The 21712-nt window shown below is 44.9% G+C and overlaps 2 protein-coding genes across 4 annotated transcripts in view; both read left to right on the forward strand.

Annotated features, from left to right (window-relative positions):
• The window catches only part of pacs2 (phosphofurin acidic cluster sorting protein 2), a 33967-nt gene extending 27169 nt beyond the window's left edge, over nucleotides 1-6798 (forward strand). For 2 of the 3 annotated variants that reach the window (XM_035531855.1, XM_035531856.1), the window contains exons 11-25: nucleotides 79-147; nucleotides 350-477; nucleotides 847-979; nucleotides 1238-1342; nucleotides 1734-1840; nucleotides 1953-2107; nucleotides 2240-2350; nucleotides 2696-2804; nucleotides 3342-3374; nucleotides 4756-4798; nucleotides 4902-4944; nucleotides 5160-5286; nucleotides 5485-5711; nucleotides 5821-5934; nucleotides 6239-6798. In XM_035531855.1, coding sequence (XP_035387748.1) covers nucleotides 79-147; nucleotides 350-477; nucleotides 847-979; nucleotides 1238-1342; nucleotides 1734-1840; nucleotides 1953-2107; nucleotides 2240-2350; nucleotides 2696-2804; nucleotides 3342-3374; nucleotides 4756-4798; nucleotides 4902-4944; nucleotides 5160-5286; nucleotides 5485-5711; nucleotides 5821-5934; nucleotides 6239-6357 — 1623 coding nt within the window. In that variant the 3' untranslated portion in view covers nucleotides 6358-6798. The remainder of the gene's footprint in view (nucleotides 1-78; nucleotides 148-349; nucleotides 478-846; nucleotides 980-1237; nucleotides 1343-1733; nucleotides 1841-1952; nucleotides 2108-2239; nucleotides 2351-2695; nucleotides 2805-3341; nucleotides 3375-4755; nucleotides 4799-4901; nucleotides 4945-5159; nucleotides 5287-5484; nucleotides 5712-5820; nucleotides 5935-6238) is intronic. The other variant, XM_035531857.1, reaches the window with a different exon arrangement.
• A 2265-nt stretch (nucleotides 6799-9063) lies between these two features.
• dcaf5 (ddb1 and cul4 associated factor 5) overlaps nucleotides 9064-21712 on the forward strand; it is a 12697-nt gene continuing 48 nt past the window's right edge. Inside the window, exons 1-8 of the mRNA XM_027010585.2 lie at nucleotides 9064-9520; nucleotides 12080-12223; nucleotides 12640-12816; nucleotides 14404-14533; nucleotides 14885-15098; nucleotides 17802-17868; nucleotides 18024-18151; nucleotides 19443-21712. The exon at nucleotides 19443-21712 is cut by the window's right edge and continues 48 nt beyond it. Of these exons, the coding sequence (XP_026866386.2) occupies nucleotides 9313-9520; nucleotides 12080-12223; nucleotides 12640-12816; nucleotides 14404-14533; nucleotides 14885-15098; nucleotides 17802-17868; nucleotides 18024-18151; nucleotides 19443-20795 (2421 nt within the window). The 5' untranslated portion in view covers nucleotides 9064-9312 and the 3' untranslated portion in view covers nucleotides 20796-21712. The remainder of the gene's footprint in view (nucleotides 9521-12079; nucleotides 12224-12639; nucleotides 12817-14403; nucleotides 14534-14884; nucleotides 15099-17801; nucleotides 17869-18023; nucleotides 18152-19442) is intronic.

Consider the following 21712-nt stretch of genomic DNA (forward strand, 5'->3'; position numbering starts at 1 on the left):
AGTGGGTGATTAACTCAGACTTGCGCGCTCTCTCTCTCTCTCTCTCTCTCTCTCTCTCTCTCTCTCTCTCTCTCTCAGATGGATCCTGACAAGGTGAAGTCTACAGGGAAGTTTCAGATGGATGATGTGCCCGACAGTATCACTTTCGTACGTAGCTATTCCCTTCCCTTCCGCTCAATAGGTGGCAGCACCAAGGTTGGAACCCTTGGTCAGCTCAGCTCCCACACTGGGAGTGGGTGTGCAAATATTCGTTCCACACACACACAGACACACACACACTTGCATACTGCCACATGCTGTACTGAGCAGGTGGATAGATATATGCGAAGCAAGCTGTGTGTGTGAACAGGGAGAGCCAGAGGTTGTTACCCCCACCACAGAATTGGAGATGATGGACAACATGGACACCTTCTTGGAGAAGCTACCCCCTTCTGGCAAAATGACCAAAACCGAGTCGCTCATTATTCCCTCCAACAGGTAAGAATGCACAAATACTCAAATTATCACTCTTACATGGTCACTCTGTCTCACCCTATCCCACACTCATTTGGGTGGAATAAGTACTTACTCAATTTCTCACTCTCACTCATTCACTCACTCACTTCTGCATTTACTCCCTTGGGTCAAGCAAATACTTTCTCACTTACTCTTAGACTCACTCAGTGAAAACTCACTCCCTCACTAGCTCACCTCACTCATTCTCTCATACTCACCCACTCACTTGTTCCTTCTGTCTCTTGCTCACTCCATCTCTCTGTCCCACTTTCTCTCTCTTCATCTCTCTTTCTTCATCTCTCTCTCTCTCTCTCTCTCTCTCTCTCTCTCTCTCTCTCTCTCTCTCTGCAGGCAGGAGCCCAAGCCGACTGGCCGGAGGGGGAGGAGCACATCCCTGAAGGAAAGGCAAACCAGCCGGCCTCCCAACGAGAGAGCCAACAGCCTTGACAACGAGCGCTCGCCAGACCCACGCTGCCACCTTCAGGTAGGAAGACTTCACTGCACCAGAACACTCTGCCTTGCTAAATGTCCCCAGGGGCACTATGATTGATCATAATTCACTGAACTAGAGAAGGTTTTACCACCTCGAGAGTTGCCAGGAGATTTGAAACTGCCAGGAGATGTTGAAAGGTCCTGACCTGACCAGCCAGTGCAATGTAGAATGTGGGCCGTTACAGAAGGGCAGTAATGCATGGTGTCTAATTATTGCCTGCACGCGTTTCACGTTGCTCTGCTGCCTTAGATTCCGCGTAAAACAGTATATGACCAGCTCAACCACATCCTGGTGTCAGATGACCACCTTCCCGACAACATCATCCTCATTAGTACCTCGGAATGGCAGGGGCAGGTAAGGTTGACGGGCATCTGCCAACTGACAGTCCTCACAAGCACCTCGATTGCGTCCAGATACTTCGAGTCACTCTACACTGTATATGCACTGGGCTTGACTTCAGTCGCACATCCTTTTAAGCCTCGTGTAGATTCAAAATTTTTTTTTTGTATACGTAGTATATATCTTTCCTATATTCTGTTCTAGTCTGATCTATTGCTATGCTTGACACCAAGAGGAATTATTTGTACATCTGGTACTTGATGAATAATGATTCTGATTCAGATTCTAATTCTGATTCAGATTTCCTTATTCTGAACAGATTTCATTGGTGTTTATTTGTTTTTCTTTTGGTGCTACATGACTTCTTCTTTTCCTTTCTCTCGCTCTATTTCTGTCTGTCTACCAGTATCTGTCTAATGTCCTCCAGAATCACGGTCTCCCTGTGGTGTGCACATGCACCACGGCTGATGTTCAGGCTGCTTTTAACACCATCATTTCAAGGATACAGAGATTGTACGTTTCTTGCTCTCACATTTAAACATGCACATTTGCCAGTGAGCAAATAAATGTGTAATATTCACCCCCTGCTGTGTGTGTGTGTGTGTGTGTGTGTGTGTGTGTGCAGTTGTAACAGTAATTCCATCACTCCTGCTCCCGTGAAAATTGCAGTAGCGGGTGCTCAGCACTACCTCTCTGCTGTGCTTCGCTTCTTTGTTGATCACCTGACTCATAAGACCCCAGACTGGCTCACCTACTTGCGCTTCCTCATCATTCCACTGGGTGAGTACAAAACAGAATCATAAAGAATGTGCTAACCTTTACATGATGGCCTGTACAGTATGAGCTGCACGGTTGTGAACTACCATGTCAGTATGACTATGTGTGTGTATGTTTGTGTATGTGTGTGTTTAGGAGTCCATCCTGTATCTAAGTACTTGGGCAGTATAGATTACAGGTATAATAGTTTGTTCCAGGACTCAGCGTGGCGAGATCTCTTCTATAAAGCTGAGGCTCCTGTTCTAGGTGAGATACATGAGAATATCCTATTTACTGTAATAATATCTCTCTCTCTCTCTTTCGCTCTCTTTCTGTTTTTGGGCCTGTCTTACACTAACTCATTCTCACTCATGACAGTATGCAGTGAGTAATGTAATCTATATTTTTATACATAGGATGTATATAAATGTTTGGAATCCACTAAGCACCGAAGATGTGCCAGATTCCTGGAATGGTGTATCTATCAGTTAATCAGGAACACAGAACCTTTCTGGAGGAGCATTCTAGAATACTTATTCTCTCTCTTTCTCTCTCTCTCGCTCTCTCTCTCTCTCTCTCTCTCTCTCTCTCTCACTCTCTCTCTCTTCCCAGTGCAAGATAATCCTGATGTGGTTGCCAGGGTAACACAGTACATGCTTGGTGCAAATGGAGCCTACCAGCTCCCCATAGCGGAGGCAATGCTGACTTACAAGCAGAAGAGGTAGACACATGCACACACACACACACACACACACACACACACACACAAACAAGCACATACATGTAAGCTCACATGCTCACACATTACCTCCGCTCCAGAAACTTAAACAGACACACACATACATCATCCACTTACCTATTCAAAGCTTTGGTGCTTTGGTGTAATTCTTTGTTTAGTAAAACAATTAGAAGGATTCATCTGTGTTAGCTGTAAAAGAAATTATTTTGTTCGGTGTTATTGTCACTGTGGGCATGTCTACAAGGTGCAAGCATCTAGTCTTACTACCCTTGCTGTTTCTCTGTAAATGAGCCATGTGTGTCTCTGTCTTCAAAACACTGGTTGACGGACGTCCTTAATAATGCGTCGTAAGTGTTACGTGAAGTGTCTGCATGTACTGAATTGCTTTTCAGTTGTGTCCATTGGCCCAGAGGCTGTGTCTGAACATTGTGGAAATGTCACTGTTTGTCCATTAGTGACTGTGAATAACTCCTCTTTTCTCTGTTTATTTTGTCTTTTTTTTCTTCGCCAACTCTGAAGGAAAAAGAGCTTTCATTTTGATTTTGCAGTAAGGTATTGTGGTCTGCCTGCCCGTGGAGTCAATCCTCTCTCTCTCTTTCTCGTGCGTGGTCCTTCTCCATCTTTGAATGATCAGAAAAGGATTGATCTATGGTAACCAAAGGGGATGATGTGATTCCACAGGAAGGGACCACTGCACTTAAAGCCAAAGCCGGTGGCTCGGGTCATTGTGTGACACTGAGCTCTGTTTGGCTTAAGGCAAGGCTCTCCTGTGTGACATCACTGTTCTCTTCTTCATGCTAGTGTCTTGCAGCTGTATGGTCCAACATCTCCGCCCCTAAAAACTATGACACTCTCCGGGCACACAGACACCAACCTGGAGATGTGCATGCAGTTCAGTCTACAGCTCTTCCTTATGGTCTAGAATCAGGCCAGTGGGAAATTATTCAGCACAGATCAAGATATGACCAATGCTCTTATAGAATTTTATACCTCGTGTAGCTATGATCAATCAAAGAGCATCTCATAATTTGTCAGATTTCTGATATAAACTATATTGATATTCGGTAAAATCAATATTGCAACCTATTCTATAAATAAAGAGATCTATTTATAGATCTATTTATTTTGTAACATTCATTGAAAGAAATGATCGGATGTGTTGGGCTGCTCGATTTTTGGGTTTCTTAATTTCTTTCCTTCCTTCATTCTTGCCACCCCCGAATGCTGCTTTTTGGTACCAAGCACCTTTCTTCCATCCCCGCACACAGACACTGTCTCTATTGCTGACTGAAGCTAATCATATTTCTCCAGGCTGGTCGCTTGGTTGACTTCAGTCTCCGTGTTCTTTCCTTGTCCTCTTGGTTGTCCCTTTTATATCCTCCTTTGACTCTGGTGTCCTACGGCAGTTTGGTTATCCTGAAGCTGATTGGCTGAAACTGCTCCTTGCTTCGTTTTTATACACCCTGATACTGCGTAATGGGTATGGAATTGTGGCAAAAGGGCGGCTGTTGATTGGATGAGAGCTCGCATGTGATAGCGCTATGCTTTCTTGTAGCTTGACCTCACCAGTATAAGGCCTGTCAAATCAATTAGTCCAGATCCCAAAACCAAGTCAAACACAGACGTGTCACTCTGCTGCTTCAGTTAAAGCCGAAATGACTGAGTGCACCATCAGTTATACATTCAGGCCGTGTGAGACACAAGAACGGCCCGGGCAGAGTGAAAGTGTCTTTGTTTTTGATTTGATTGGACGTCTTCCGATACTAAGTGAAGGATGCTTCGGCGATGGATTACTTTATTTCTTAGTCACTCCAATGGCAATTGTCTGTGGAGTGTTCAGAAGGTAGTAGAAAGGATGAGGAAACTTGCAGTAATGAGAAACCTACCCCCAGACAGTCTCTTGTTTATTTCTGTCCAAACTCTTTCCCTGCAGCCCAGATGAAGACTCCTGTCAGAAATTCATCCCCTTCATAGGAGTAAGTAGCAAAGCATGCAGACATTTTTCGTTCTTCATTTTCACACTGTTGTTTGAAGAGTTCATGAGTGGATTGTGCATAATTCCTGGCTCTTGGTATTCAGATGGTGAATGTTGGGATTATTGAACAGAGCTCTGCTGCTTCAGGTTAGTCCCACTGCATAAAAGCTGCAAATCCCTCATCAAAGTTTCTCTCAAAGTCAATACTATAGCGATTGATAAACCTTGTCCAACTTAAATGTTGTCTTCCTCTCTTTCTCTTCTGTTTCTCTCTCTGTCTCTCTTCCTTTCTTCCCACTGTCTTGGTGTATCTCACCAATGTCTCACCTTGTCTCTCTTTATCTTTCCGTCTCCCTGCCTAGGAGATTCAGATGATGCTGCTCCTGTGGGCTCTCTCCTTTCCTCTACTTCTCCTCAAATATCTCCTTCTCTTAAAGAAGCATCCCCCACTCCTCCCTCTTCCCCATCTGTCCACGCATCATTCTGCAGGTACATGAACAGCGACTCCTTACACACCTCCTCCTGTGGATAGGAACTTTCAGACACATGTGCTACAGACGTACCATCTCAAACCAAATACTAAGCATTTAACATTTCAGTTGAACTGAAAAGACCCAAGAACCACCGAGTGAAGTAATGGGTTTCTCATTTTTTCTGTCGAACTCTTCCCTGTCTCTGGCACTGCAGTTCCCCTGGAGGTGGACAGGGGGAGCTAATGGGACTGCAGGTCGACTACTGGGTGGCTCCATCAGAGAAGAAAAGAGATATGGAAAAGAAGGACACCTCCTCTAAGAACACACTCAAGTGTACGTTTCGCTCGCTGCAGGTTAGCCGCCTCCCATTAGGTGGGCCAGAGGCGGGGCCACAGCCAACCATGTCAATGACTGTTGTGACCAAGGAGAAGAACAAAAAAGGTGACTACAGGCTGTAGTATGCCTTAATAAATTATCATTCCAATGTCATAAGAGACAATGAAAGGACTGTTTGCTGTCATATATATTAAATGATTTCCTTTATTTACAGTGATGTTTCTGCCCAAGAAGACGAAAGATAAAGAGGTGGAGTCTAAGAGTCAGGTGATCGAAGGCATCAGCCGCCTCATCTGCACTGCCAAACACCAGCAAACAATGCTCAAAGGTAATTATTCAATCATTCAGTCCATCCATCCATCCATACATTAGTCAATCTTTAGCATAGTCCCTGTATATCATGGGCTGGGGTAATTAGTTAGTTTATTATTCAGTCAGTTAATATAGTAGTAGGTGCCTACAAGATATACAAAGAATTTCTATTCAGTTCACAAGATGTCCTGTATTGAAGAATTGAATACATTGACTATATCTTATGGTATTCTAATGTGTTACTGTTCATAAGTTCTATTGTTGACGCTGAGCTTCCTCTGCTGTGTGTGTGTGTGTGTGTGTGTGTGTGTGTGTTGCAGTGTTGATAGATGGGGTGGAGTGGCACGATGTGAAGTTTTTCCAGCTGGCAGCTCAGTGGTCGTCTCACGTCAAGCACTTCCCCCTCGCCATTTTCGGACACTCCAAAGGGCCATACTGAGGCAGCGCCCTCTGTTGGCTGTACCCCAAACTGCTGACAGCTTCTAACTGACCCTGACCTCTGACCCTTGCCCCACCAATTCATTCTATATGTGCCGATGGCCTTTAACACCCTGCTGCTGCCCAATCCATCCCGATGTCTTAATTTAAACGCCTGCTCTTTTGTTTGTTGTCTTTTTCTTTTGTTGTTGCTATTTTATTTCCTTCTTTTTTTAATGACAGACTCGCAGCAGGGTGGAGCTTGTTCCCGTCAGACTCTTTGCTGAACATTTTAAATGCAGCCCCATTTTTCCTCTCCTAACTGGAGCCTAACAAACTGACCACATGGACTGATTAACTGGCTAATTAATAGCTGTTTGAGTGTCCTTCCATCACCATCGTGGTTTAATCAGGAAAACACAACAGTGCTCCCCCTGACACACACAGAATTAGAGTGTTTGAAAACCATAGAATATGAGAATATGAGACGAGAATATGAGAAATGGCCTAACGGCATATGCTGACCTCAGGTAGTGTGCCCTCTCAACCTCACCCAGCCCATTACATTGGTTGGATATCCCATCTCCACAAAGCCAAAATAGCTCAGTTTGGATAATATTAGACAGGATTTCCCACCTCCACTCCTTCATGAACTGAACAGCCAAAGGGTCATTAATGTACCCATGGATACCGCGTTGTCCCTTGTCACTTCTTCATGCTAGCTGTGCGTGTATGTGTATTCGTGTACGTTTGTGAATGTGTTACTGAAGGTACAGAAGGCTAAAGCACTTTTTTTTAATGTGTTCATCTGTGTTTGTCCCCCATGCAGCTCAGCCATGCCCCTCATAGCTCAGCTCATGTACGCTTTTGGCATGACACCAATGGGTTTTATTAAAAAGACTGTGACTGTGTTAAAGCCATATAGCAAGGGGCAAGCACTGTTTACACCTCACCTGCTTAGTTTAATGTTTATCTTATATCAGTTTTAACATGATATTTTTATCAGCAGTATTTCCTGTTTGGCCCCACCATCCCCAGGTTTGTATTTGGCATTATATATATTGCCTGTGAAGCCAGTAGGACATTCATAAAAACAAGAGGTCTGTAAAGCAGTATAATGCATTTATACATGGTGTGTTTTGTAGGTGGTTAATAAGGCTTATGATCTAAAATAAACCAACCACAAGGGCATTCTTTATGTGTTCAGCTGCAGATGATAGACAAGGATTCATACTTGCTCATGTAACACTGTTATGGTCCTCATTGCACATTTATAAACCCTTTATGAAGTATGCGGTCATGGCATGATTACTCAGTGTCAGTATTGCCACTGTCTTTAGAAGAGTGACAAAGTCAGGAGAAGAATGAGCTTTTGCTCATTGTGTTAAAGAAACCCATCGGTCCAACTATCATTGTACCTCAGGTACGTCCTCTGAAACTGTGTAAAGTCCTGTTACACAGAATACAAAAACAAACTCTTGTTGAAGTAGCACAAAAATGTAAACCAGCATCATGAAAATACTCCTCTGCTTTTATTAGTGTGTAGGAACAATGGAATTTAGAATGTGAATCATGCCCTGGTGTGACATAAGTCATACGTCATCTCCGCAATATGCAGCGTTGCGCCGGGTCTGATTTGACATTACAGTGATCTCAAAAGGCTTTGCAGTCCAAAGGCCATTGGCATTTGTTATAGTTTGATGTCCACTGGTGTATGGTGTAGCTGGAGAATTAAACCATAGTTTAACTTTTTTCTTAATTTTGGCTTTATAAATAGCAGATGACCCATAAAATGTGCATTATATCTGAGGAAGCACTGAAGTATGCAGTGTCATGGTTCTCCCGGAGAGCACTCTGTCTGTCCTTGTCTGTTCCCTTGCACGGATTGTGGGAAATGTAGTTATCCAGTCAGCAGGTCCACAGAGTCTGAAGCCCAGCAGTCTGAAGAATGCCAGAGAGAGTGCTACGTTCATGGCAGGAGCTTTGTTACTCAGCAAGGAAAAACTTGTCACTGAGTTTTTCATTTCATATTGATCATCATGGTACAACCGTTTCATATGACGTGTTTTAATTTATATACTCTGTTAATAGCAGGAAGATGGAAGATTTCCTGATAGAAAAAAATTAGCATTTGTTAAAAAAATATTAAAAATACTACCACTGTATTTCCTGAATTGGGAATAATAAAACTACATACACTAATCAGTCTTTGTTTTGGTTTCTATGCAATCTTGATTATAAATGTGTACAGCAAAGGGATCTGCCTAATTGTATATTTTAATCCCATGTTTCCAAACAATGTAAGCACATGAAATAGAGTATTAATAACTAGAGTATTTCACTGAGGACTGACAAACATCACTACTGTTCAAATGAAGTATCTACTCATGAAATTTGTCCTGCTCCACGCAATCAGCTGTCTGACCTTTGACTAAACAATAGTACTAATTGGCTTGACTTTTGGCCAATTAGCGCTGAAACTGTTAAGAAATACTAGTACACAGCTGTAGTTGTGTTCAATTGTAGGCCTACCAATTGATGTGGAGTACGTACACATACACACTTGAAACATTTAATCATACTGAAATTACTGAAGAGCCCTCCTTACATTCCGTCAGTCATGAAGAAGCTCCTCTTTACGTCAAAGTTTAATTAACTGTAGGTTGTGACGTCGGTGGCAGGTCAGCTGGGTTTATGATGTCATTACGGAGAAAGAAGGTTTGCACCATAGATATGAGAGCAAGAATCGATGGCGGCGTGAGCGTAAAATGCGAGTGCTTCGTCTTTTTCTATAATCTTATTAGGCCTGCGTTGTCTTGCAATATGGCGACCTGTATACATTCAGCAGTAAACCAGCAGCCTGGGAAATAGCTAAATACAAGAAGCGGATGAGTGCAAGCACAGGTCTTTTTCATAAAAAAAGGCACGAGAAAACCGAAAACTAGCTAGAGATAGCTAGTTAGCTAGAGTTGCCAATATGAAGGAGGTACTGGGTTGTGGTATGCGCTGCTCCGTCGGGTTTCTGTCCCGGAGAATGATTACCGGACACCCGCTAATGAAGGAGGAATTCCAGAGGCGCAGACTGGCCGGTTGCACTAGCTTGTATAAAAAGGACATGTTGGGGCATTTTGGATGCGTGAACGCCATAGAGTTTTCCAACAATGGTGGGCAATGGCTGGTGTCTGGTAAGTTGTCATGTCTTCCGCTGGTGCGTCTCAAAATGCTTTCAAATGTTGACGCTGCGTCTGATTGACAGGGAGCAGGTCTATTGTTTACGAAGAATTTGGCAATAAAGTACGGCCGATGGTACTAATCATAAACTGGAAGGGGTCACAGCTTTCTGCAGCCCATACATTAGCTGTCGTTTGATAGCTAGCTAGCTTTCTGTGGCTTGCTAGCTAGCTAACTTGTCTTACGAAATGGAGCCCTAAAATAGCTAACGCAGCTAGTTAGCTAGCTAGCTACTTCGGGTTAGCTGGTTAGCTGTGATAGCTAACCTGCCTCACGAAATGGAGCCCCAAAGAGTTATCACCGCTAGTTATCTTAGCTAGCTATTTACAATTTGCTAACGCTAGCTAGCGTAACTTGAACTTGGGGGTAGACAACTGTCACCATGAATGTTTCAGTGATACGTATTTTGTCGACCCTTTTATGTTAGTTTAGGTTTTAATATTTAGGTTGTACCTAAATATTTGATTTAATCCCGATTACATTTGGATTTTTGACAATTGTTCTTAAGGCTCAACTTTTAAACTTTTTTAACTGACAGGTGAAGAGGATATTTATCTGCAAGATGGACGCTGTTGATTTAAAAGCGATTAACTGTGCGCACTCTCACTACAAACGGTCGTGTGCTTAAAAAGGGGGGCAGTCTTGGGGCTTTGGGGTTAAATCGATTTCAAAGGTTTAAAAAACAAGCCTACATTTGCAAGTTGCGCAGCTATGTTGCTTCAGTCCGACGCGTAGTCACGTTTCAACTCATTTACTAACACACTTGGCTACTAAGACTTTAGCATTACTTCAGATTAATTGTGCTACATAAACTATCCTCGAGGATGGTTGAAAGAGCATTAAAATACCGTTTAAAATTAGCCGCAATTATATATCCTTTCGAAGGTTGCTCGTTCTTTACGACTACGGAGAGAGAAAAGGCTGAGGTGAAATAACCTTTAATTGAGCGACAGATACAACTGGGCCGGGTTACATGTAGACTATTGTAGAATACACAGTCTGATAACACAGCCAACTTTGGTTTACTTGCCAATATGGATACTGTTCCTTCAGATATTAACTTTTTAACTGTGTCACTGTGCAGAGTAGCTGCATCCTTGACTCTGATAAGAGTTTTATACAACGGATACTCCAAATTATAAACAACTGTCACTGAAGTGAATCAAAGTTCTATCGGCTAAGAGCAAAGCTCCATGCCCCTTGATGTCGGACCAAGGTTCAGGCCTGTGTTCTTGGACAGTTCTCCTGCTTGACTACAGCTGAGTACCCTCTGCTGCTCACACCTGTAGATTTTTCTGACCTCAGTGAGGACCTGTCATCCATATCAGATGGATGACAACCAAGACCTGGTTGCCATCATTTCATTTATTTCCAAAGGTAAAATAAACTATTCAAAAGGCTACACATTTATGGTATTTGGCTGACTCTCTTATCCAAAGCAACTTACAATTATGACTGAATACAACTTGAGCAACTGTGGCTTAAGCGTCTGGTTCAGGGCCCCAACAGTGGCAACTTGGTGGTGGTGGTGGGGCTTGAACTGGCAGCTTTCTGATTACTAGTTGAGTACCTTAACCACTGCCTCTCCATGGCTACGTGGTGTTGCATTCCTAACTGTGCGTTGACCGTAGTCCAACAGTAACTGATGTTATTGTGGTGTTTCTAAAGCAGAACTGATAAAGCATGAAAGAGGTGAGAGAACTGATGTTGAGATGCAGGTGAGCCAGACACTGCAATGTTTTACTGTGGGATGGGGAAGGTTAACTTATTGGCTTCCTCACAACAGGCACAAGTTCACCTTCGTAAGTGTTAGGTGATGGAATTGAATGACAGAAATTGATGTCTTTAACCCTTTCATGTTTGAGCACTTTAAAACCAGCAAGAATAGCAAAAAACATCACTATACTGGTCAAGTGGCTGGAAATGTGATTCCTTGTGATTTGTGTAGATTGAAAAGGCAATTTCAGGCCGGAGAGTGCCTGGGGTGTTCAATGTCAGTGGAGTTAAAATGTAGGAGGGTGACTTCTGCAGTTGTGCTTTGTAAATAAACAGGACACCAGTGAGTATGGTGTTGCTAAGAGTAAGTCATTACAAAAACACAGCAGGAAAGAGCTGACAGAGCAGCATTTAAGACCACAGCAACTGGTCAGAGGGGACCTGCCCAAATATTTCTTATATTCTCAAATGGAACTGTACTTCTGTGAGCTGATCATAGACACAGTTTTTGACAAAACTGCACAAAAGTTAATATTTGTAATTTTGTTTCAATATATTATATTTTTACATAGCATCCTGCAAGGAAGTTGCAAACTCCGGTTTCATTATGCTTGTGCAATGACTAAGATATTCTCTTCTACCATTGATGTTTGACGTCTGTCTTTTTGTTCTATGCTAAGTACATATGCTAAGACGTCTGTCTTTTTGTTCTATGCTAAGTACATATGATTATATGAATTGGTCATTGACCAGCTGGTTGTGTGTGTGTGTGTGGGGCCCCCCCTTTTCTGCTGTAGGTGGTGATGACCGTCGGGTGTTGCTGTGGCACATGGAGAAGGCAATCCACGCACGGGCCAAACCAGTCAAACTCAAGGGGGAGCACCTTTCCAACATTTTCTGCCTGGCCTTTGACAGCACCAATAAACGTGTTTTCTCTGGAGGTTAGGAACTGAGCTCTCTCTCCTCACTTCATGGACACAGTTCTGTTAGAGATTATATGTTATAAAGCCAAATATGTTGCAAAAGGTATTAGGTTTAAAGTAGTGTGTTGTTTGAGAGTTCTACCTTAAAGTCTGAAACTTTTAGCTCGGTTTTACGTCTAGCTATGGATGTGGTCTGGGGTAAAAAGCTCGAAATGTCCTAAATTTCCAGCTGGGCTCAAATTTTATAATACCAACAGAACATTACTCAAAGGTGTCTGAAAGTGGGCTGTAAGGGGGCTTTTAATTGGTTTTAAACAATGTAGGATTGTTGGTTCTATACAGGACACTAAATATTAATGCACAGGTAAATGAGTGGGTCGTGCACTGGCTTTGTAAAGGCTGACTGGGTTGTGCGCTGGTTTTGTCTCGTCCAGGGAATGATGAGCAGGTGATCCTTCATGATGTGGAGCGTGGCGAGACGCTGAATGTGTTCCTCCACGATGATGCAGTATACGGCCTGTCCGTTAGCCCTGTTAATGATAACGTTTTCGCCAGCTCCTCTGACGATGGTCGAGTTCTGATCTGGGACACACGTGAGCCACCTCATGGAGGTACACATGCGCACGCGCGCACACACACACACACACACACACACACACACACACACACACACACACACACACACACACACACACACACACACACTTGCACACTACATTTGTACGCTGCAGACAACCTATGCAGTTGTTCAATGTAAAATACATTTGCCTGAAATGCCACTGTGCAGGGTTACAGCCATATTTAGTCACATCTACTCCCCTCTTACTCCATAATACCAATAAATTGGTCTTCTGCTTTTTACCAGAGGGCCAAAGAAGTGCATAGTGTATCCCCAGTGTCATCATTTCATTTAATCCTCGTTGTTCCATTCTTCATTCAAAATGTCACAAACTCCCCCTCTCTCCTAGTCAGCACTACTCTTCATTGCTGCCAGGTGAAAACAGGAAAACATTCCTCCTCATGCTGACGACCTTGGTGCAGGAATTCACAAGAAAAAGAGCTACCCTCAGCTGCTGAACTGAGGGAGGACATTTTAGAACATCAGCCATATTTAACAGCATTGCTTTCTGCTGTGCAGAATTTAATGTTAACATCTTTTGTTTTGTTCTTAAAACGGACTTTTGTCATCTCTGGGATTTTCTGCTCTATCTCTATAATTAAACCTTTAATTAAAAGTGAAATAAGATTGGTATCTGCTTTCCTGACATTTGTCGACCCCGTGCTTGGCTATCGTTGGCACCTTCTCTTGGGACTGTGCTTTTTCCTAGGCAGAGGGTGACTCCACATTGGTATCCACATGGCGCAGGCTGAAGTGTATCTGCTAGGCCCTGCATGCATCACTGTGTCGTTTTGTCCCAGTTCTCAGGTGTAAACACAGAGTTGGCCCAACTCTGGAAGTCAGATAATTGTTCTGATGCTTATGAGGTCTCGCGCTAGACCCTCCCCAAAGCAGTTTAATGTCTTCCATTCTTACTGAATCTATTAAAACGTGCTGTAGCAGTTAACCCCAGATGTGACATCTGCTACCAGAGGTGCCCTTATGACAGCAGAGAGCCGTTGGCCGGCAGTTGCGTGATGCTGCTACAACAGCGCAGGCCAGATGAAGCCTTAATTACACTCTTATACAGATGTATTTTGGCCACTGTTACAAAACACTTGTTTACTGCAAGCAGAACAGGTTCAGGTAGTCAACAACCAGTGAAGGAGGGAGTTGCTGGATTAATGTTTCTTATGTCGGACTGGATGATAAAGACAAAAACAAACTGGCATTTTATATATGTATATTGTGGTGGAAACTTTAAAACCAAAAAAATTCAAGTGTGTATTTCTGTTTGAATTGTTACTTAAAGTTAGTGTTCCCCGAATTACCTGTATAACTCAGTTAATGTCTAAGTAGAATGTATTGGATGGACGGGGGCACACACATAGACACTGCTATATACACGTGTGTGTGTGTGTGTGTGTGTGTGTGTGTGTGTGTGTGTGTTCCCATTCTGCTCTCATTTGTTGAATAAATTGTCATTTACTCTATATTGCTGTATTTTATACTTTCTTCCCAGCTGTGCTAATCTACTTTTGTTGGACTTTGCCATGTGTTCTAGTTCCCCGACACAAACATTTGTGCTGTTGTGTTGTAGAGCCGTTCTGCCTGGCCAACTACCCCTCAGCGTTCCACAGCGTAATGTTCAACCCCGTGGAGCCTCGCCTACTGGCCACGGCCAACTCCAAGGAGGGTGTGGGCCTCTGGGACATCCGCAAGCCGCGTAGGTGAGCAGGGCAAGGCGTCCTGGGGTAGTCATCGTGACGTATGAGGAGATCATAGCAGAGCATAACAGCTATCTCTCTTTACCCCCCCCCCCCCCTCCCCAAGCGCATGCACACACACACACACACAAATGTTGTTTTTCTGATATATACTGGAATGTCTCAGGAAAATCCTCTCTGGCAGCATCTCTCAGGTTGTTGTACTGACTGTGACCTCTAGAGGGCTGTAGCACAAAGATATAGTCAAATATTCACCTTTTTCCTGTAGATCAAGATTAAAGTACCCCTATAGCAATGAACATGTCCATGTATCTGTTCATCTTATCTCTCGTGTGTGTGTGTGTGTGTGTGTAGCTCTCTGCTGCGATACGGGGGCAGTCTGTCCCTGCAGAGTGCCATGAGCGTACGCTTTAACAGCGCAGGCACTCAGTTGCTGGCCCTGCGCCGCCGTCTGCCCCCCGTCCTCTACGAGCTGCACTCCCGCCTGCCCAGCTTTCAGTTCGACAACCAGGGCTACTTCAACTCCTGTACCATGAAGAGCTGCTGCTTCGCTGGTGACAGAGATCAGGTGTGTGTGTGTGTGTGTGTGTGTGTGTGTGTGTGTGTGTGTGTGTGTGTGTGTGTGCGCAAGTGTGCAAACACGCATACACATGCACACTGTGTATTAAATTCTATGTTGCGTTCACTCCAGGGACACAGAACAAAAGGCATTCTTACTAAATGACTTGGGAGAGCGAGCATCTTTTTGTTCTTTTAGTTTAATTGTCATTTTTTTAAATAAACACATTTAAATGAATAGGGACTGGTGAAAAGGAGCTCACAAGCAATTTCCCCCAATTTTGCTTCACTTGTGAGGACATTTGGAAGAACATTTGCGCGCACACACACACACACACACACACTCTCACTTGCTGGGGCGCATACTTAAGCAGGCAGACACATGCTTGCTAACTCACATGCACGCATGCGTGCACACATACTAATTTGAAAAGATCTCCATTGTACTCCAACTGCTGTTTTTGACATTATGGCGTGTGACCTGCTCCGCTCCTTGGCCCTTCGCCTCTCCTGTGGGCTACTGTGGTCATGCACCCACCAAGGGCAGAGCACCATACACAGCACCTCCTCTCAAGAAACAAGAGACAGTGGTTGAATGTCCTTAACATTGAAGCTGACGAGCAGAGTCACTATTTGTCATCATCTTTAGTCCATGAGTGTGTTTCTTTTGTTTCTTTTTCTTTTTTTTTAAACCTGCCTGTTTCCAGTGTGTGCTGTCTCACTACTTCTGCGATTGGTTTGATTAACATGGTGTTTCACAGAGCTGTGTTCTTCACTGCCTACATCTTTGCTAGTGTCTAAACCCCCCCGCCCCCCCAAAAAACAACAACAAAAAAAAACTAGTTAACAGCTCCTTACAGCAGTGACTAGTGGATGCACTTGTCAACTAGTCGACTGCTGGAACCCCTATTGTAAACGCAGGCAAAAGTCTCTTTGAGGCTCTGCTAAACAGCGTGGCCATACCCCCCATAAAAGAATGCCCTGCTGTTCCCTGGTGGATCCTCACCAAAACTGCTTCCTCGATCCCATTCCCTCTGGTTTTCCCAGCTGGGCTCGGCTAGGGCCAGCCTTGACGACGGCTACCGGCTGGAGCACGCGGGAGAGACCAGGATGGCGGTGCTGTTGAGTCATTGCTCAGCTGCTTGTGCCTCATATGGCTTGGGCCCTCTTCACTGAGAGAGCAGCCTTGATGAAATGAGCAGTAGCTTAGAGGGCTGTGCGTCCACTCATGGCAGACCAGTACCTGTCGGTCGGCAGTGATGACTCCTTGAATGTTTCAGTATTTGCAACTAGAACTACCTGCCAGTAGAATCGAAGATAACAAAGCGGAGTAATTGTTTATTACACAAAGAGCCACTACCTTAAAAAAAAAAAAAAGAATGTACAACCCATGCTGAGCATGTGTGAACTGTGTCTGGTGGAGGAAAGTGCTTTCGTTGGACTTTGGGCCTCTTGGAATGTAACCCGGTGTGGTTGCCCGCCTCCAGAGGATCTTGAGACCCAAGCGAATGGCTGAACTCCTTTAAAAGCCAGCACCTGATCCAGCTCAAGAAACAGCTTGAGCCTGTTCGGTGGTGTTTACATTGACAGGAACCTTTCTCCCAAAAATCCCAAGAGTTGCAGAGGTAAAGCTAATACAATGCGCAGAAAATGTAAGACGAGGTTTTTATGAATTCAGGTCTGTCTTATTGACCTATTAGTCTGGTGAATGTTAATTAAATTCGAGAAATATCTATATATATAATCTCTCTCTCATTTTATATATATTATAGATAGATGGAGATATCTATCTATTTTGTGCATTTTGAGCTTTGTATGGATTGCCTGTTGAGACTTGGGCTTGTCTCTGTGTGACCTCATTGTTAGTGTTTTTAAGGTTGGTTTGCGTTTGTGGTATGTTACGGATTCGCATACATCAAAACCAGGCCTGTGTCAACTTACATCTGTCATGGGTTTAACACTGGCCATATAGATATACACTCCTCCGAAGAGACTATACACTTGATGGACTGATGCAGATTTCCTATTGGGATGCGGTTGGTCCAATCATCTACCATTTTAAGATCTGCAAATGAGAGCTCCGCCTTCTGTGTCACAGAATTTTTATGATCACCGTGTGTTTTGTGGAGAGGGAGTCCGGCACCTGTAGAGACTCGTTTTATCTTTTTCAGATCTGGATGTGACTGGGCCTAGTAGATTCCTGTCTGGATGTGCCATGCCAAAGCTGCATTTGTGTCTGTTGTTTAATTTGACGCACCATTTTAAATGCTTAAAGTGCTGCCCAGGGCAGGAATGCGTTTTCACTTTTCTTGTAAATGTCCATGTCCCACCAGGTTATTGGAGCCCACAGGGTTTCTCACAGCTGTTTAGCTTTGCTTGACTGAAGAACGTTGTTTGATGGCTGGAAGACTGGAAGAGAGTGGAACATTCTGGAGGTTCCTTAGAGGGCACAAAACTAGATTCTATCCTTTGCTGAACACCCCCTTCCGTGTGTGCATGCATGTGTCCACGTGTCTCCGCGCATGCGTGTTATCTCTGGCATCTGCACTGGCGTGTATATGTGCTTTCCCCTCTTTCTCTCTCTTGAACAATGAACCATGAAAGGATTTTCAAATAAAATTTCAGTCTACACCATCTGCCATCACACATGTTTGTAAAGTGAAATGTCTACAGAGTGTGTGTGGTGACTAATATATTTCTTTGTGCATTTCAGTATATCCTGTCTGGCTCAGATGATTTTAATCTCTACATGTGGAGAATCCCCAAAGACCCTGAAGCAGGTAAAATTTGTAATTTTGTTTATTTAGTAGTGACTTTACATTTTAATTTATAATTGTAGCAGCTACATCCATGTTGCACTGTCAATAGCTTCACAAAATCTAGTGCACTGTAAATTGCTGCCTAACCACCTTCTGTCTTCATTTGTCATCTGCAGGAGGTCCGGGTCGTGTGGTGAACGGGGCATTTATGGTGTTGAAAGGTCACCGCTCAATCGTGAACCAGGTCCGATTCAACCCACACACCTACATGATCTGCTCCTCTGGGGTCGAAAAGGTCATCAAGGTCAGTGCTCTTTTCAACTCACCTGTTCTGTTCTTGCTGTGTCCCTCGATCCCTGTTATATGTCTAAACCGAGTTCTCTCATACATGCCACATATTTGCGTGCACACATGCACTTGTGCACACTCATCCATTCTCAGCCATTCAGTCAGGCTAAAGAGAGGCTGCTGGTCTCTTTGTGTGGCTGGCTGTCCGGGAGAGCACGTGCGTGTGCTGGCAGTATGCACCAACATGCCCGTGCTTGAGGCAAATTCTCCGGACCGATTTACAAGATTGAGGCAGCAGTTGTGGGTGCCCCGCCCCTCTCCCTAGGGCCAGTTGCACCGTTACCATACCTGCTGCTTCTGAGCACGTCTGCGCACAGCAGACCTGAGGTGCCACAGCCACACACCTTCTGCTCCCCCTCCCAGTGATCTAAGACGCTCACATGCATGCAGGACTGCAGACGGTGCCGTGTACGCCGACTCACCACAGTTTCTCCGCATGTCCTCAAGATGAGCGCTTACCTTCATAAAGGAAAGTGCTTATTATTTGCCCAGAACAGGAATGCTGTTTCCCATCTGGGATGTGCATGTCTTTCTGCTGGCGTTCGTGCACGTCTGTGTGCCTGCGTGCATGTGTGTGTGTGTGTGTCTGCCTGCCCACATGCATGCACATCTCTTTGCCTGCCCGCGAATCTGCCTTGCCAGGAGCTGCTTCTCTTCCCCAGGCTGCCTGCCTAATTTTGTCCTTTTTAAGATTTTTAAGCTCTATCACACTGCTGGGATACCCAGTACAGTATCACTGCAGAAACACCACATGACAAACCAAACTATTCTGAAAGAATAAATGGGTTTGCTTCTGCAAGACATTGGGGCTCTGTGATATAGAAAAAGGCACTTTTGCTGCAATATGAGTTGTGGGAGTTTCATACTGGCAGGGAAAAAAAAGAAGAACTTTGTGGGTGTGACTTCTGGCACAAGTCAACCTGGAGTTGCTGAGCAAGGCTCCGCCCCTTGTTAAGCAAGGAGCCAATTGCACTATAAAGAAAATAAACTTTAAAAATGAATACACCTGAAACATCTTGTAGGTAGGTGTAAGAAGGACAACACAAAGTAAACGTAAATAGCCAGTCAAGGCTCCGACCACTGCCACAACGTGCAGATAAAATTGCAGGTTATGCCAGCAAGAGGAACTTTTCATCTGTGAGGAAAATTACAATGCAGAAATGGGCAAAACCTAAAGCCCTGACAACCAACCCATAACTCTATAATTATATGTTTGCTGCTCCCGTCTCCCCCCCCAATCTGTGTAGGTGTGGAGTCCATACCAGCAGCCGGAGAGCATGGGCGATTTGGAGGGCCGCGTGGAGGACAAGTCACGCTCACTGTACACGCATGAGGAGTACATCAGTCTGGTGCTGAACAGTGGCAGCGGCCTGTCGCATGACTACGTCAGCCAGTCCATGCAGGAGGACCCGCGCATGATGGCCTTCTTTGACTCGCTCGTGCGCCGCGAGATCGAGGGCTGGAGCTCTGACTCGGACAGTGACTTGAGCGAAGGCGCCATACTGCAGCTGCACACCAGGGGGCGCCGCTCCACACACTCCGGCAGGGACGGGGGCTTGGCGACCCCCGGCCCACCTGCCAACGCCGCAACCGTGCGTCATAGTGACTCGGACCATTCATCCTCCTCGTCCTCGCTGGCTGGGCCCAACGTGTCGGGGACTGAGCGAGCAGACCCAGATGGCACGGGCTTGCAAAGGAAGAGGGCAGGACCGCGGGCATCTGCCTTCCTCTTGGACCTTGTGAACGAGGACTCGGACTCCAGCGGGTTCTGGCTGGACCCCATGCCCAGGCCTCGGTCGCCCAGCCCTCGTGAGAACTCCAGCCTGTCTAGCCATGCCTCCTCTGTGGGTAGAGCCTCCAGCTCGAGCTCCTCCCCCAGCTCTTCCTCCAGCTCCTCTTCCAGTAGTGAGGGAGAGGAAGCGGAGCTCCGGAGGAGCAGCATGCGGCAGCGTAATGCTGCCCGAAGAAGGCGGCATATGCGTTTGTCTGACAGGGATTCTGCCCAGTCACTGCAGACTGCGACAGATTACAGCAGTTACCCCAAAATCTCCATCCATGACCCTTCATCAATGTCCTCCTCCTCAGGGGACGAGGGCCGACCAGTCAGGAGCAGTGGCAAAGATAGAGGTCATGGCCCCAGGTCTAGTCCCGCCCTCTCTCCAGACCGACAGGCAGAGGCTCAGTTTAGGGTTAGAGGTCACTTCACATCTTCGGGTTTTGAAGATGTGGAGAGGGTAGAGTCGAGGCTTGGCTTCAGGGCAGAACTCGCAGAGGAGCAAGAAAGGGAGAAGAGCAGTGAGGATGACTTGTCCATGGTGCACAGCGGTAGAGAGGAGTTTGATCTAACACCAAGCAGCAGGATCCCCTCTGGTTCGGGGGTCAACGGCAGCACCCGTGCCTATGATGAGAACTGTATAGACTCAACTCCCCCAGGAAGCTCTGGGGCGGAGCCAGAGACAGAGCTTGGTGCAGCTGCAGCGGGCTCTTGGACCCAGGGGGAGCCCCGCGTCAGAGAACGGACCTCTGCTGCTGGTAAGCGGACACATTTGGGATCGGGAGAAGAGGAAGATCCTCCATCAGAGAAGAAGCTTAAGACATGATGCAAAAACGGACTGACTGGCTTTCTGATTGGGTGATGGCTGAACTTTGGAGTGGGTCATTGGTTCATTTTTGGGCTTTTTCCAATCTGCCATGTGTGTTTGTGTTGTTTTTTTTAAACCAAGGCCTCATTGGACAGTGTATAAATATACAAGCTTGCTCACACACTCAGTCCCTTTCGCAGTCTGTATCTTGATTTAGGGATGCACCAGTATACATTTTGAACATTTGATATTTTGTTTGTATCTGCTGATGCCAATATTGATTCCCATATTCCATATGAGCTTAAATATGAACAGTAATAAACTAAACAGCTGTGGCATATTTCTGGTGAAAATAAGCCTTTTCGCTGCTGTAACAGCCTCAGAAAAGTGTTTTTTTTTTTTTATACTAGTGTTTTTGTATACTAGGCCAACTGCAACACTAAATCGTGGTCACTACCAAATTATCATTATATGATTATATGCAAATGTTTCAATATCTTAATGTTATTGTGCGTCCCTGCTCACAAGTATTCTCTCGTTCTCTCTTGCGCTCTCTCTCACCAAGTCATTAATGTATCTGAGGTCTTTGGGCGATGTCATCTTCTCTGGAGTCAAACCCCAGTGATGACACTAAAGAAATAAAAATATTAACAATGTTAATATTGTCAAACCTTTAAAAAAAATCTGTCATGGCACATTTGCTTTCAGTTTTTGCCATTTTTAGTTGTAGGAGCAACTTGTAAGTTAGGTTTTAGGGTTCCTGGTTTGTCTTGCAGTCTGATTTCTTTGCGCCTCTACACAGAGGACTCCCGCGTGGGCAGCCGTCATATGGGGCGATTCCTGTGCAGACGGTGCACTTTGCCTGGGGCCAGAGGCATTGTTGTTTTGTAGGGACAGGACAGTGCAAAGACATTGTTTCCATGGTAACTCCATTG

Source organism: Electrophorus electricus, chromosome 11, assembly GCF_013358815.1.
Source record: "Electrophorus electricus isolate fEleEle1 chromosome 11, fEleEle1.pri, whole genome shotgun sequence".
NCBI classification, from domain to species: domain Eukaryota; kingdom Metazoa; phylum Chordata; class Actinopteri; order Gymnotiformes; family Gymnotidae; genus Electrophorus; species Electrophorus electricus.